The 15,923-nt window shown below is 51.2% G+C and overlaps 1 protein-coding gene across 15 annotated transcripts in view; it reads left to right on the top strand.

Moving 5' to 3' along the window:
* The first annotated feature begins 11,107 nt into the window (after window positions 1-11,107).
* Window positions 11,108-15,923, top strand: part of CACNA1D (calcium voltage-gated channel subunit alpha1 D) — a 316,153-nt gene continuing 311,337 nt past the window's right edge. For 12 of the 15 annotated variants that reach the window (XM_069736714.1, XM_069736709.1, XM_069736717.1 and 9 more), the window contains exon 1: window positions 11,133-11,345. In XM_069736714.1, the coding sequence (XP_069592815.1) occupies window positions 11,318-11,345 (28 nt within the window). In that variant the 5' untranslated portion in view covers window positions 11,133-11,317. Of the gene's footprint in view, window positions 11,346-15,923 lie in introns of all 15 variants that reach the window. The other 3 variants (XM_069736708.1, XM_069736720.1, XM_069736711.1) reach the window with 2 other exon arrangements.

Genomic DNA, 15,923 nt, shown 5'->3' with positions numbered 1-15,923 from the left:
ATACGGACATACAATGGATCCATGTGCTCAAAAAATCGTAAAAACATATATACTGTCTATATATCTATATATATAATTGTCTAAGGGTTTTTCCGTCTGTCTGTCTGTCTGTCTGTCTGTCTGTCCTGGAAATCCCGGCTCTCTGATTGGTCGAGGCCGCCAGGCCTCGACCAATCAGCAACGGGCACAGCGACGATGATGTCATAAAGGACGTAGAAATCCCGCGTCTGATTGGTCGAGGCCGCCAGGCCTCGACCAATCAGCAACGGGCACAGCGATGATGATGTCATAATGGTTGCCATGGCGACGATGATGTCATAAAGGTTGCCTCGACCAATCAGCGACGGGCACAGTCTGCCACGAATTCTGGAATCATCATTGTCCTTATACTACGGGGACATGCATATTCTAGAATACCCGATGCGTTAGAATCGGGCCACAATATCATACAGCGCTAGATAGCATAAAAGCCGGTAATTCAATTGCCGGCTTTTGCTAAGGCTACATTCACATTTGCGTTGTGCGCTGCTGCGTCGGCGACGCAACGCACAACGCAAACAAGAACGCATGCAAAACGCATAGTTTTGCGACGCATGCGTCCTTTTTTGCTGGATTTTGGACGCAAAAAAAATGCATCTTGCTGAGTCCTTTGCGCCCTAACGCTTGCGGCAAAAAAGACGCATGCATCACAAAACGCATGCAAACGCATGTCCATGCGCCCCCATGTTAAATCTAGGGGCGCATGATGCATGCGTCGCCGCAGTGGTGCCCGACGCACCACCGCAAGACGCTAATGTGAACGTAGCCTAACTCCTTCACAAACCCGACATGATATGAGACATGGTTTACATACAGTAAACCATCTCATATCACCTTTTTTTTGCATATTCCACACTACTAATGTTAGTAGTGTGTATGTGCAAAATTTGGGCGCTCTAGCTATTAAATTAAAGGGTTAAATCGCAGAAAAAATTGGCGTGGACTCCCGTGCAATTTTCTCCGCCAGAGTAGTAAAGCCAGTGACTGAGGGCAGATATTAATAGCCTGGAGAGGGTCCACGGTTATTGGCCCCCCCCTGGCTAAAAACACCTGCCCCCCAGCCACCCCAGAAAAGGCACATCTGGAAGATGCGCCTATTCTGGCACTTGGCCACTCTCTTCCCATTCCCGTGTAGCGGTGGGATATGGGGTAATGAAGGGTTAATGCCACCTTGCTATTGTAAGGTGACTCTAAGCCAGATTAATAATGGAGAGGCGTCAATTATGACACCTATCCATTATTAATCCAATAGTATGAAATGGTTAAAAAAACACACACATTATTACAAAGTATTTTAATGAAATAAATACACAGGTTTTTGTAATATTTTATTACACTGGTAATCCACCTGAAGACACTCGTTCTGTAAAAATGGTAAAATAAAAAAACAACATCGCGGGGATGCGCCCTCTGCTGGATGTTCTCATATGAACTCGAGCCTGGGAACTTTTCAGAATATTTTCCCACGCTTGAGTTCATATGAAGACATCCAGCAGAGGGCGCATCACCGCAAATGAAAGTAACTACAGGTCATTGACCTACATTCCATTCATTCCCTGGGTTTTTACAGGCAGAGGCGGCTGCATTAGCAGGCTTCTGCTTGTAAAATTAGTTAACCCTTTCAGATGGATTTACATCGTGGGATGAGACTGATCATCGGAAGGTATGGGATATTGTTGTTTTTTTATTTTACCTTTTTTACAGAACGAGGGTCTGACCCGTAGAAGCTCCAGGTAGGCGTGAAACGGCTGTCTTCAGGCCTCTGTGCGAATGTACCCCCGGCCGTGAAGACTTTTATGTGAGTTAATAAAGAAACTGCTTTGGAAGATCGGTGAGTGCAGCCCTTTTCTTACTCTTCAGCGCTGGATTTACTGTCTGTCTACAGAGGCTCAGCACCCAAGATCAGGCGGCTAGACTCCGGATGCAGGCTAATGTGCTCAGCGATACTTTTTTCTGTTGATGTTGAGATATATATATATATATATATATATATATATATATATATACATATACCCCTATACTATGTGTAGACATTTATCTTAGCTATTCTATTCTAAGCTGTCGGTGTGATTTCACTGTACACCGCACTAAATTGCCGGCTTTTCTCTCTAACACCGCTGCGTATTTCTTGCAAGTCACACTGCTGGTCCGTGTGTAATCCGTATTTTTCTGGCCCCCATAGACTTTCCTTGGCGTATTTTTTGCGCAATACGGTGACAAACGCAGCATGCTGCGTTTTTCTACGGCCGTCGAAGACCCTATAATACGGATCAGTAAAATACGGCTGATAGGAGCTGGGGCATAGAGAAGCATTGTACCGTATGCAATCCGTATTTTCAGCACCTCTCTTCCATCCGTAAAACACGCTAGTGTGAGGCCGGCCAGTCTCTCAGAGATCATCAAGTAATCGCATACCTTGCGAATTGACAACCCCTTTAATGGACGCTATTGTGAAAAATACATTCTGATAAATAGTGGCACCGATTCATCCATATATTATTTCTGCTAATATTGGATAACACTGGTTATAAAAAAGTGCCTTATAATTAACATTTTTTCCATTAATATTTAATTAATTTGCAGCATATTTCCATTTCTGTACTGAAGTCTGAATAATTTCATACATATAATTATGATTAGCGCGGAGAATACGGCTCGTGGAAGATGGCAGCCATGCTGAGAATAGAACCGCAAACTCTCATTGTAGGAAGGGATTTAAACACTTAGAAAATCTTGCTTTTAGCTCAGTTTACTATCATAGTAAATAGTAACCCCCATCTTTATTTAAGAAATATGGTTAATTGATTTTAGGCGCATAAATTCATCATGGGGTTGTTTTTATATGATTGTGCTACGTGGAGTGTAGTAGTGACGTCACAGCTACACTGATATCAGAACATACTCATTAGGCGTACAGATGATGGCAGTGAATGTATCATAACCAGCAAAGGTAAAGTAGACAGCTTCGGGCTGATATTATCAGGCAGGGAAGGTCCCTGGTTGTTGGGCCCTGCCTAAAAAATACCAGCCCGCCGCTGCCCCAGAACTGGCGCATCACATTAGAAGCACCAATTCTGCCACTTATTTTTGGTTCTTTCCAATTGCCCCGATGCGGTGGTAATCGGGTTAATGGTAGTTGAGGTTGATGACAACTGTGATTTGTCAAAAATCACAGCTGCCATCAAGCCCTGGGATTAGTAATGGAGAGGTGTCTATCAGACACCCCCATTACTAATCTGGTAATAAAAAATAAAATCACACAAAGAAAAAAAAAACACTTTATTTGAATTAAAACTTCTGCAGAGTGATCTATTTCAAGTGTTTATTTCTGTTAATGTTGATGATTATGGCTTATAGACAATGAAAACCCAAAAGTCATTATCTCAGTAAATTAGAATACTTTATAACATCAGCTTGAAAAATTATTTTAAAATACGAAATGTTGGCCTAGTGAAATGTATGTTCAGTAAATGCACTCAATACTTGGTCGGGATCCTTTTGCATCAATTACTGCATCAATGCGGCGTAGCATGGAGGCGATCAGCCTGTGGCACTGCTGAGGGGCTATGGAAGCCCAGGTTGCTTTGATATGAGCCTTCAGCTTGTCTGCATTGCTGGGTCTGGTGTCTCATCTTCCTCCAATACTCCATAGATTATCTATGGGGTTAAGGTCGGGCGAGTTTGCTGCCGATCAAGCACAGTGATACTACTGTTTGTAAACCAGGTATTGGTACTTTTGGCAGTGTGGACGGGTGCCAAGTCCTGCTGGAGAATGAAATTCCAATGTCACTTTACACCACCCCTGAGGGACACTTATGGACTTACAACAGTACCTGTCATAGATCTGTCATGGTGCCCATTACTTTAACCCTGCTGTTGTCTTCGGTCAAAAATGACCGACCTTGAACTTCAATATTCTTTAAAATATTCAAGATGTGGCTCTGAAACCCGTGGCCGACCGACCCATCCTCATTTAAGTCAATCAACCACAAGTTTCAGAACCGCATCTTGAACACCCCCAAAAATACCAAAGTTCAAAATCGGTCTCCCCAGACCAAAGACAACAGCAGGGTTAATGGAGAGAAAGCTCTGCAAGACTAACTACTCTCCCCCTTAAATGTTACAGCGGCGCCTTTGACAGTTTTGTTGTTTCACATCTCTAACATGGGGTTCACACTTGGAACTTTTGGAACTTTTTGTACTACTTTGAAAACACCAGGAAATACTGGCAGCGAACATGACATCCATCACAGTGACAGCGCGGAGATTGGAGGCATAGCTGGATCTTCTCACTCAGCAGTAGTGTTGTCGAAATTAGCATTAAATTGACAACCATAAAATCCATATCTTGCGGCGCGCGCGGTGTAAATCAGCCTTTCCTGACAACACTCGCTGCGCTATTGAAACCCCTGTAGTAAAGTTCTTGGATCCTGCACCAAGAAACTTTGTGGAACTGGCAGTGCTGTTTAATTAGACTCACGGTCTATAAAAACATCATCCTGGGTCTGACGCCTCTGCAAATCCTCAAGGGTAATTAAAATAGAAAGACTACAGGAACAGATAACATCAGAGCTGATGTATAACAGGGCAATCCTGGAGAGCTTGTCAAGGGTGGGGGATCCCAAAAAAGAAAAACAGTTACATGAACCAGGGAGCTCTACTTCATTCTCTTAGAAAACTGTGATAGAATATTTGAGGATTTACAGGCAAACTCGCACGTAAAGGGTTATTCTCAAAAAATCAAGTTACCCCCTATTCACAGGAAAGGGGATAACTTGCTGATCGCCTGGAGTTTGACTGCTGGGGGCCCAATGATCTCTGAAATCCCGAATATAGGGCTCTTGAATCCTAGAATGGAGCGGTGGTGCGCTTGCTCGACCTCCACTTTATTCATTGTCTATGGGACTTTTTTTAAAAGAAGATATAGAAGTACAAGCTAAGTAGAAACTCTACAAATCCTCCTGAAAAATTTACAACTCCTAAAAAAAAGTGGGTGTTCTGCTCAGTGTCTCTTGCTCTGAAAACTGTGCCAAAATTTTTAGTGCATATATACTGTTAAGGTTTGTGCACAGGATGGCTTTATCAGGAGGAACCCACCTGGAGAAGCGCTGCGAAACGCCACTGAAAATGGACATAAAGTACAGCAATGTAAAAATGAGATTGCTGTGAACATGTTCAGTCTTTCTGGACTCATTCCTGAAACGGCTTTGCCTAGACAAACTCAACGAAAAACAGACGTTTAATGGAATTGGTCTCTTCTCATCTGGGCCCCTTGGAGTTCTAGAGCTTGGCTGCCACTACACCCCTGCACCCACAATAGTTACGTGCCTGTCAACTGCATATCGCAGTCTTTATGGACGCACACTAATAACCGATTGTCATAAAAGTTTGACTACAGCTTTAAAAGAACTCCACTTTAATGCCACTGTCAGTCTCTTAAATGGAATGGCGTCCGGTGATGCGATGGCGGGGTGCTAGGGGGTCAGTATAGAAGCTGGGGGCCACCATCTTGGTTCTCCTCTAAAGCACAGCTATATGCTGAGCATGAAATGAGACCGAAACTTACTGTGGTATTGCAGTATATAGTATTAGTGATCAGACTGATCGCAGGGTCAAGACCCCCAAGGGGGCTAAACATTTTTTTTTTAAAGTGTAATTTTTTTTTAAAACTAAATAAAAAATATGAAAGTTCAAATCACCCTCCCCTCCTTTATCCCAAGAGAAAAAAAACTGACTCTGACCAAACCCTGCTGACGTTCTGATGAAAAGCACTGATGAAACTTGAATCGTCGATTGTGTACAAGAAAAATCACTTAGACCTCATTCAGACATTCGTGTTTCACTTACGTGCTCTATCGTATGTAAAGTGGCAGATCCTGGATGGGAGATATGTGTCACCGAAGTGGTTAGCCTCAGTGATGTGAGCCGGGAAGAGCAGGCTCCAGCACCGTTAGTGCTGAGAGGTTTTTTTTTTAGTGGGCCTGGATTTTGGGTACGGGTTTTAGGAACGGCCACAAGAGGTGGGTGGGACTGGCTGTTTCCAAATCTCCACCTCTAGGATTAGAGGGGCTATTTCATGCAGTTCAGCCGCCTCAGTTATTGTATGGTCATTTGCACAGTGTTGGTCATTTGCAGCTAAGCATGGGACCATTGTAAACAGGTGAACTCATGTTTTTCACGGACTGCGCGTCCATGCGAAACACACTGTGAAAAACACGTACAGCACACGGATGGCGTCAGTGCAGTCCGTGATCTGCCTGTGATGAACATTGCAAAGGACAAGAAAAACTTGGCAATTTATTTATCCATACGTGCAAAACACCGACACTGGTAACATTTTTTGCATTTTTTAAAAACACTGAATGAGGCCTTACACTGATAAATTGCAGCAAGCACATCACCTGTGTAGTATGGACTAGGTGCTGATGTTTTCTGATTCTACGGGCTCGTTCACACTGGCATATAATACAGAGAGCAATGCAAGAAAACATTATATTGCACTCTGACCAATGTTATAAATGAGCCAGTGCTCATCTGCGATTTTTTTTTTCATCAGCTCTAAATGGACTGAGGAAAACAATGGATGCAAGAATCGAATGGCATTCTGCAATGCAAGTCTATGGGTGCGAGAAAAAAAAATCAGACAGCGCACGGACCATCCGTCTGCCACTCAATTCTTACACACAAATCTCAAAGGATCAACGAACGGTCATCAGCCATGTACAGTAAATTAACAGTCAGAATAGAATAGAAAAATATCCTGTAGATATATAATGTCACAAGCCTCCTACATATAATAAACTCGCATCCTTTAGTGCAGGGGTGTCAAACTGCATTCCTCGAGGGCTGCAAACAGGTCATGTTTTCAGGATTTCCTTGTACTGCACAGGTGATAATTTAATCACCAACTCATTATTTGTGTAGGTGATTAAATTATCACCTGTGCAGCACAAGGAAATCCTGAAAACATGACCTGTTTGCAGCCCTCGAGGAATGCAGTTTGACACCCCGTCTTTAGAGCCTTTTATGTGGTACTAAAGGGGGTTTCACCTTAGCCTATTAAATTAATCATTGTAAAAAAAAAAAACCACGCAGAGTTATTATTTTTTTTTATAACCAGCCAAGGTAAAGCAGTCAGCTGTGACCTGATCTTATCAGGCTGGGAAGGTTCCTGGTTATTGGGCCTTTCCTAGATTAAAAATACCAGCTTAAAGTCGCCCCAAAAGTGGCGCATCACATTAAATGCATCAATTCTGGAGCTTTTCTCGGCATGTCCAGATTACCCTGGTGCGGTGGTAATCGGAGTAATGGTAGTTGGGGTTGTTGACAACTGTGATTTGTCAAAAATCACAGCCGCGGTCCGTAATGGAGAGGTGTCTATCAGACCCCCCCATTATAAGCCCGATAATCAAAAATAAAATCACACATACAGTAAAAAAAAAACCTTATTTGAATAAAGACTGCCAAACACTATTCCTCGTTCACCAATTTATTGAAACAAAAAAAAATCCCATGCAGGTCTGCAATAATCCACCGAATCTGATGTAGTCCAGAAAAGGAGACAGTCCCTCGTTCACCAATTACCCAAAATGTTCCCACCTGGGTCCCATGTTGTCCAGGTTCCTCTAATCTGTCTCCGGTGACTGCGAATAGCAGTAAAGTGACCGCTGTTCACAGGCGCCGGATACCGATGACAACGCTGATCATCATAGCTGACTCACGCTACGCTCAGTGAGAGCTGGCGGCTCCGACTGACAGCAGACTCAGCATTAGGCTGCCCTCACACTAGCAGTATTTGGTCAGTATTTTACATCAGTATTTGTAAGCCAAAACCAGGAGTGGAACAATTAGGCCGGGGTCACACTAGACTGTAATACGGCCGAGTGCAATGTGATAAAAAAATCGCATTGCACTCGGACCAATGTTAAGCTATGGTGCCGCTCCCAGCAGCCGACTTTTTGTCGGCCGTTTTCCTCGGTCCGAGACAATCGCAGCATGCTGCGATTGTCTCGGACCGAGGAAAACTCTCGGCTCACTCGCACCCATATAAGCCTATGGGTGCGAGTGAGACAGCGCACACCACTCGGATAACATCCGAGTGATGTGCGCTATAAGCGGACACCAGCAATGGAGGAGATGGAGAAAATCATTTCTCCGCCTCCTCCGCAGCTGTGCTCCGATCCTCCCTGTGCGAGAGAATCGGAGCACAGACGCATGACTGTGAGCAGGAGCCGAGCGTCATTAGCATATCGCATCCGATGATCTCGCATCGGATGCAATACGCTAGTGTGACGCCGGCCTTAGAGGAAAAGTATAATAGAACCATATGCACCACTTCTGTATTTATCACCCACTCCTGGTTTTGGCTACAAATACTGATGTAAAATACTGACCAAATACTGCTAGTGTGACGGCAGCCTTAGGCCTGTCCCACACGTCCAGATAATTCCAGTACCGGAAAAATCGGTACCGGAATTATCCGTGTCTGTGTGCTCACGTGTCACATCAGTGTGGCACACGTGCGGCATCCATGTGCCACCCGTGTGCCGCCTGAGGACCACACGGACCGTGCAGGAGAGACAGCGCTACACTAAGCGCTGTCCCCCCTGCGTGGTGCTGAAGCCGGCATTCATCTCTTCTCCCCCACAGGAGAGAAGAGATTAAATGATCAAGTTTTTGTTATTTTTTGTTAAAAATAAAGTTTGCTGGTGAGCTCCTGCCTCCCATCCCCCGTGCGCTGCCCGGCCCCTTGCATAGAAATACTCACCTAGCTCCCGCGATGTCTCCTCTCTCCTCTCAGCGCTGGCAGCTTCTCCTGTATGAGCGGTCACGTGGTGCCGCTTATTACAGTGATGAATATGCGGCTCCACCCCTATGGGAGGTGGAGCCGCATATTCATCACTGTAATGTGCGGCACCACGTGACCGCTCATACAGGAAGAGCTGCGACGCTGAGAGGATGGAAGTGCCGAGGGAGCTGGGTAAGTAATTTAATGCCAGCGGGCGGGCGCACAGGGGGTAGGAGGGGGGAGATTACCGGGAACTTTATTTTAAAAACAAAAATAATTTAAAAAAAAAAAGACTTTTCATTCCTTCTCTCCAGCGAACCCTGCTGGAGAGAAGAAATGAATGGGGCTTCAGCACCACAAGCTGGGGGGACAGCGCTTACAGTAGCGCTGTCTCCTGCACGGCCCACGGGCAGCATCCATGTGCGGTACGTGTTTTACACCGACCAATTGACTTTAATGGGTCCGTGTGATCCGTGCGTTCCCACAAACACTGACATGTCTCCGTGTTTTCCAAACGGACACATGGTCCGTGAAAACACGCTGACATGTGCAGAGACACATTGATTTTAATGTGTCTACGTGAGTCAGTGTCTCCGGTACGTGAGGAAACTGTCACCTCATGTACCAGAGCCACTGACGTGTGAAACCGACCTTAGGGTGGGCTGTCAGTCAGTGCCAGGGGCGCAGTTAGGCCGGTTTCACACGTCAGTGGCTCCGGTACGTGAGGTGACAGTTTCCTCACGTACCGGAGACACTGACTCACGTAGACACATTGAAATCAATGTGTCACTGCACATCTCAGCATGTTTTCACGGACCGTGTGTCCGTGTGCAAAACACGGAGACATGTCAGTGTTCGTGGGAGCGCACGGATTACACGGACCCATTAAAGTCAATGGGTCCGTGTAAAACACGTACCGCACACGGACGCTGTCCGTGTGCAGTCCGTGTGCCGTGCAGGAGACAGCGCTACTGTAAGCGCTGTCCCCACCACATGGTGCTGAAGCCGCCATGCATATCTTCTTTCCAGCAGCGTTCGCTGGAGAGAAGATATGAAAACCTGTCTCCTGCACGGTCCGTGTGGTACCCAGTTGGCACACGGGTGGCACACGGCTGCCGCACGTGTGCCACACTGATGTTCACGGTAAGCACACGGATAATTCCGGTACCGATTTTTCCGGTACTGGAATTATCTGGACGTGTGAGACTGGCCTTACATAGAGGGCACTGACTGAAACAATGCAGAAGCAGCCCCTATGACTGGAACTCTACAGGGAGGAATAAAGTTAATTTCCTCCTGGCAGTGGGGCTCTCCGTGCCAGGCAGTTCACGATGCTATTAACCTGCAGATTAACCCCATACCTGCAGGCTAATGGCGTTATTTCACATGATAGGTTCCATTTAAGATATTGCATAGTATTGTATAAGAAACATCAAGTTCAAGTCTCCTAAAAGGACTAAAAAAAAATGTAAAAAAGAAAATTATAAAAATGTAAAAACAAAAATTGATAACATAATATTATTAAAATAAAAAAATACCAGATTTGGTAGCTGTCCAAACTAATAAAATATTGGAATACTTCGCGCATACGGTGAACAACAAAACTTTTAAAAAATTGTTTTAATTGCAAAAAAAAAAAAATCATGGCGCATGGCATTGTAGATATTTCTCTAAAGTGCTACCATAAAAAGGAAAGAGATCTCAGAAATTGTGGTCAGTAAGCGGTTAAAGAGGTGCAATCAGATCTGATGACACTTTATCCCAATGTGTACATTGGGGGAGGGGTGCACTGGCTGTCCGGCTGTTGGGGGGTCCTGACAAGAGGAGTGGTGGGTCTGTGCAATATTTCCAGGAAGAGGAATGAGGAACAGAGCACTAGGAGACGTCCACTGGTCTGATCCGCATTCTGGTCCTGTGGTCATCAGCTCACATCTATGGCGTCTAGTGAGTGATACGGGCCGGCAGCCGGGTCCACAGTGTATATATGTGTGCTGTATACATGCAGAAGCCGCACACCGTTCTCCCCTGTGTGTACAGCGACCATATGACCGCTCTCCCCGCTCCCGCTGCGGGGACTGATTGCTCTCCATCCTTCTGTGCTGAAATTAACAGCATCTCTAGCTCTCAGCCAATCAGAAACGAGGAGTGTGTTATCCGTCATCCAATCGGCTTCTGGATATAAAAAAAAATACACGGCCCCGCCCTCAGAAGAGAAGGTTATTTTGCTGATCACGTGACTCGGAGCGCAGGGAGTTAATCCCAGCTCCGCCCCTTCCCCACAGGGCACGTTAACCCATTCTGCACCAGTAAGCAGAGACAGGAGCCAGGAGCGGTTGCCATGAGAACCACGGTCGCCCGGATGTGAGGAGATGCCGGCCGGAGCTGCCAGGGATCGCCCGGTGCCTCATCAGTGAGATGGGGGGCGGGTAGGAGGGGGCCGGACCGGAGAGTGTACGCGGCTCGGTGCGGGATCTCGGCTTTCTCTGAAGGATGGACGAGCCGGGGGAGCTCGCTGGAGGTAGGACGATGGAGGACGGGGCTGCGTGATCCGCTGTCACTGATATCCCGACACCCCCATGTCACTGCCCGGTCATTACTCCTCCATGGACCCCGAGCACAGACCTTCATCATAACCCCCATCATCCGTCCTGTCAGGAGTCAGGACACGGGGAGCCCGACCTGGCAGTGCACCTGCTGCCCCCCGACCTGTGCCTGACCCCACACCTGCCCCACAGGACCAGAGCCCCCAATACTGCACCCCCGACCTGTGCCTGACCCCACACCTGCCCCACAGGACCAGAGCCCCCCATACTGCACCCACCGACCTGTGCCTGACCCCACAGGACCAGAGCCCCCAATACTGCTCCCCCGACCTGTGCCTGACCCCACACCTGCCCCACAGGACCAGAGCCCCCATACTGCACCCCCCGACCTGTGCCTGACCCCACAGGACCAGAGCCCCCCATACTGCACCCCCCGACCTGTGCCTGACCCCACAGGACCAGAGCCCCCAATACTGCACCCCCCGACCTGTGCCTGACCCCACAGGACCAGAGCCCCCATACTGCACCCCCCGACCTGTGCCTGACCCCACAGGACCAGAGCCCCCAATACTGCTCCCCCGACCTGTGCCTGACCCCACACCTGCCCCACAGGACCAGAGCCCCCCATACTGCACCCACCGACCTGTGCCTGACCCCACAGGACCAGAGCCCCCCATACTGCACCCCCCGACCTGTGCCTGACCCCACAGGACCAGAGCCCCCAATACTGCACCCCCGACCTGTGCCTGACCCCACAGGACCAGAGCCCCCAATACTGCACCCCCGACCTGTGCCTGACCCCACACCTGCCCCACAGGACCAGAGCCCCCCATACTGCACACCGACCTGTGCCTGACCCCACAGGACCAGAGCCCCCAATACTGCACCCCCGACCTGTGCCTGACCCCACACCTGCCCCACAGGACCAGAGCCCCCCATACTGCACACCGACCTGTGCCTGACCCTACAAGACCAGAGCCCCCCATACTGCACCCCCCCACCCTGTGCCTGACCCCACACCTGCCCCACAGGACCAGAGCCCCCCATACTGCACCCCCATGACCTGTGCCTGACCCCACACCTGCCCCACAGGACCAGAGCCCCCCATACTGCACACCGACCTGTGCCTGACCCCACAGGACCAGAGCCCCCCATACTGCACACCGACCTGTGCCTGACCCCACACCTGCCCCACAGGACCAGAGCCCCCCATACTGCACCCACCGACCTGTGCCTGACCCCACACCTGCCCCACAGGACCAGGGCCCCCCATACTGCACCCCCCGACCTGTGCCTGACCCCACAGGACCAGAGCCCCCAATACTGCACCCCTGACCTGTGCCTGACCCCACAGGACCAGAGCCCCCATACTGCACCCCCCGACCTGTGCCTGACCCCACAGGACCAGAGCCCCCAATACTGCACCCCCGACCTGTGCCTGACCCCACACCTGCCCCACAGGACCAGAGCCCCCCATACTGCACCCCCCGACCTGTGCCTGACCCCACAGGACCAGAGCCCCCAATACTGCACCCCCGACCTGTGCCTGACCCCACACCTGCCCCACAGGACCAGGGCCCCCCATACTGCACCCCCCGACCTGTGCCTGACCCCACAGGACCAGAGCCCCCAATACTGCACCCCCGACCTGTGCCTGACCCCACAGGACCAGAGCCCCCATACTGCACCCCCCGACCTGTGCCTGACCCCACAGGACCAGAGCCCCCAATACTGCACCCCCGACCTGTGCCTGACCCCACACCTGCCCCACAGGACCAGAGCCCCCCATACTGCACCCACCGACCTGTGCCTGACCCCACAGGACCAGAGCCCCCCATACTGCACCCCCCGACCTGTGCCTGACCCCACAGGACCAGAGCCCCCAATACTGCACCCCCGACCTGTGCCTGACCCCACAGGACCAGAGCCCCCAATACTGCACCCCCGACCTGTGCCTGACCCCACAGGACCAGAGCCCCCAATACTGCACCCCCGACCTGTGCCTGACCCCACAGGACCAGAGCCCCCAATACTGCACCCCCGACCTGTGCCTGACCCCACACCTGCCCCACAGGACCAGAGCCCCCCATACTGCACCCCCATGACCTGTGCCTGACCCCACACCTGCCCCACAGGACCAGAGCCCCCCATACTGCACACCGACCTGTGCCTGACCCCACAGGACCAGAGCCCCCCATACTGCACACCGACCTGTGCCTGACCCCACACCTGCCCCACAGGACCAGAGCCCCCCATACTGCACCCACCGACCTGTGCCTGACCCCACACCTGCCCTACAGGACCAGAGCCCCCCATACTGCACCCACCGACCTGTGCCTGACCCCACTCCTGCCCTACAGGACCAGAGCCCCCCATACTGCTCACCGACCTGTGCCTGACCCCACACCTGCCCTACAGGACCAGAGCCCCCCATACTGCACACCGACCTGTGCCTGACCCCACACCAGCCCTACAGGACCAGAGCCCCCAATACTGCACCCCCGACCTGTGCCTGACCCCACAGGACCAGAGCCCCCAATACTGCACACCGACCTGTGCCTGACCCCACAGGACCAGAGCCCCCAATACTGCACACCGACCTGTGCCTGACCCCACAAGACCAGAGCCCCCCATACTGCACCCCCCCCACCCTGTGCCTGACCCCACACCTGCCCCACAGGACCAGAGCCCCCCATACTGCACACCGACCTGTGCCTGACCCCACAGGACCAGAGCCCCCCATACTGCACACCGACCTGTGCCTGACCCCACACCTGCCCCACAGGACCAGAGCCCCCCATACTGCACCCACCGACCTGTGCCTGACCCCACACCTGCCCTACAGGACCAGAGCCCCCCATACTGCACCCACCGACCTGTGCCTGACCCCACACCTGCCCTACAGGACCAGAGCCCCCCATACTGCTCACCGACCTGTGACTGACCCCACACCTGCCCTACAGGACCAGAGCCCCACATACTGCACACCGACCTGTGCCTGACCCCACACCTGCCCTACAGGACCAGAGCCCCCCATACTGCACCCACCGACCTGTGCCTGACCCCACACCTGCCCTACAGGACCAGAGCCCCCCATACTGCTCACCGACCTGTGACTGACCCCACACCTGCCCTACAGGACCAGAGCCCCCCATACTGCACACCGACCTGTGCCTGACCCCACAGGACCAGAGCCCCCGATACTGCACCCACCGACCTGTGCCTGACCCCACTCCTGCCCCACAGGACCAGAGCGCCCCTTACTGCACCCACCGACCTGTGCCTGACCCCACAGGACCAGAGCCTCCCATACTGCACCCCCCGACCTGTGCCTGACCCCACACCTGCCCCACAGGACCAGAGCCCCCCATACTGCACACCGACCTGTGCCTGATCCCACACCTGCCCTACAGGACCAGAGCCCCCCATACTGCACACCGACCTGTGCCTGACCCCACACCTGCCCTACAGGACCAGAGCCCCCCATACTGCACCCACCGACCTGTGCCTGACCCCACACCTGCCCTACAGGACCAGAGCCCCCCATACTGCACCCACCGACCTGTGCCTGACCCCACACCTGCCCTACAGGACCAGAGCCCCCCATACAGCACCCACCAACCTGTGCCTGACCCCACACCTGCCCCACAGGACCAGAGCCCCCCATACAGCACCCACCAACCTGTGCCTGACCCCACACCTGCCCCACAGAACCAGAGCTCCCCATACTGCACCCACCGACCTGTGCCCGACCCCACACCTGCCCTACAGGACTAGAGCCCCCCATACAGCACCCACCGACCTGTGCCTGACCCCACACCTGCCCTACAGGACCAGAGCCCCCCATACTGCACCCACCGACCTGTGCCTGACCCCACACCTGCCCCACAGGACCAGAGCCCCCCATACTGCACCCACCGACCTGTGCCTGACCCCACACCTGCCCTACTGGATCGGAGTCCTCCGTAGAGCACCCACCGACCTGTGCATGATCTCACACCTGCCCTCCAAGCCAGGACTCCCCCCATATTGCACCCACTGACCTTGACCTACAGGACCAGAGCCCCTCATACTGCTTTTACCGACCTGTGCATGACCCTGAACTTGCCCTACAGGACCAACCCCCCACCCATACTGCACCCACCGACCTATGCCTGACCCCGAACTTGCCCTACATTACCAGAACACCCTACACAGCAACAGCCGGCCTGTGCCTGTCCCCACACATGCCCTACAGGACCAGAGCCCCCCATACTGCCCCCACTGATCTGTGCCTGACACACTTGTCATATAAGACCAGAACACCCACACCGCACCTCCAACAAACACAACCTGACCCTAAACTTGATCCACAAGACCAGACATCTCATACTGCACCCCAACATACTGAAACTGACCCCAAGTCATTGAACCTGACCTAAAAAATGTCCCAAAAGACCAACCCCCCCCCAGTTGCATGCAAAACTCTGCACCTGACCGCAAATCTTATCCACTAGACCAAATACAACAGAGCTTCCATACTGCACCCCAAAACCTTGTACCTGACTCTGTAT

Source organism: Ranitomeya imitator, chromosome 8, assembly GCF_032444005.1.
Source record: "Ranitomeya imitator isolate aRanImi1 chromosome 8, aRanImi1.pri, whole genome shotgun sequence".
In the NCBI taxonomy this organism is placed as follows: domain Eukaryota; kingdom Metazoa; phylum Chordata; class Amphibia; order Anura; family Dendrobatidae; genus Ranitomeya; species Ranitomeya imitator.
This window is presented reverse-complemented; position numbering and strand designations above follow the sequence as displayed.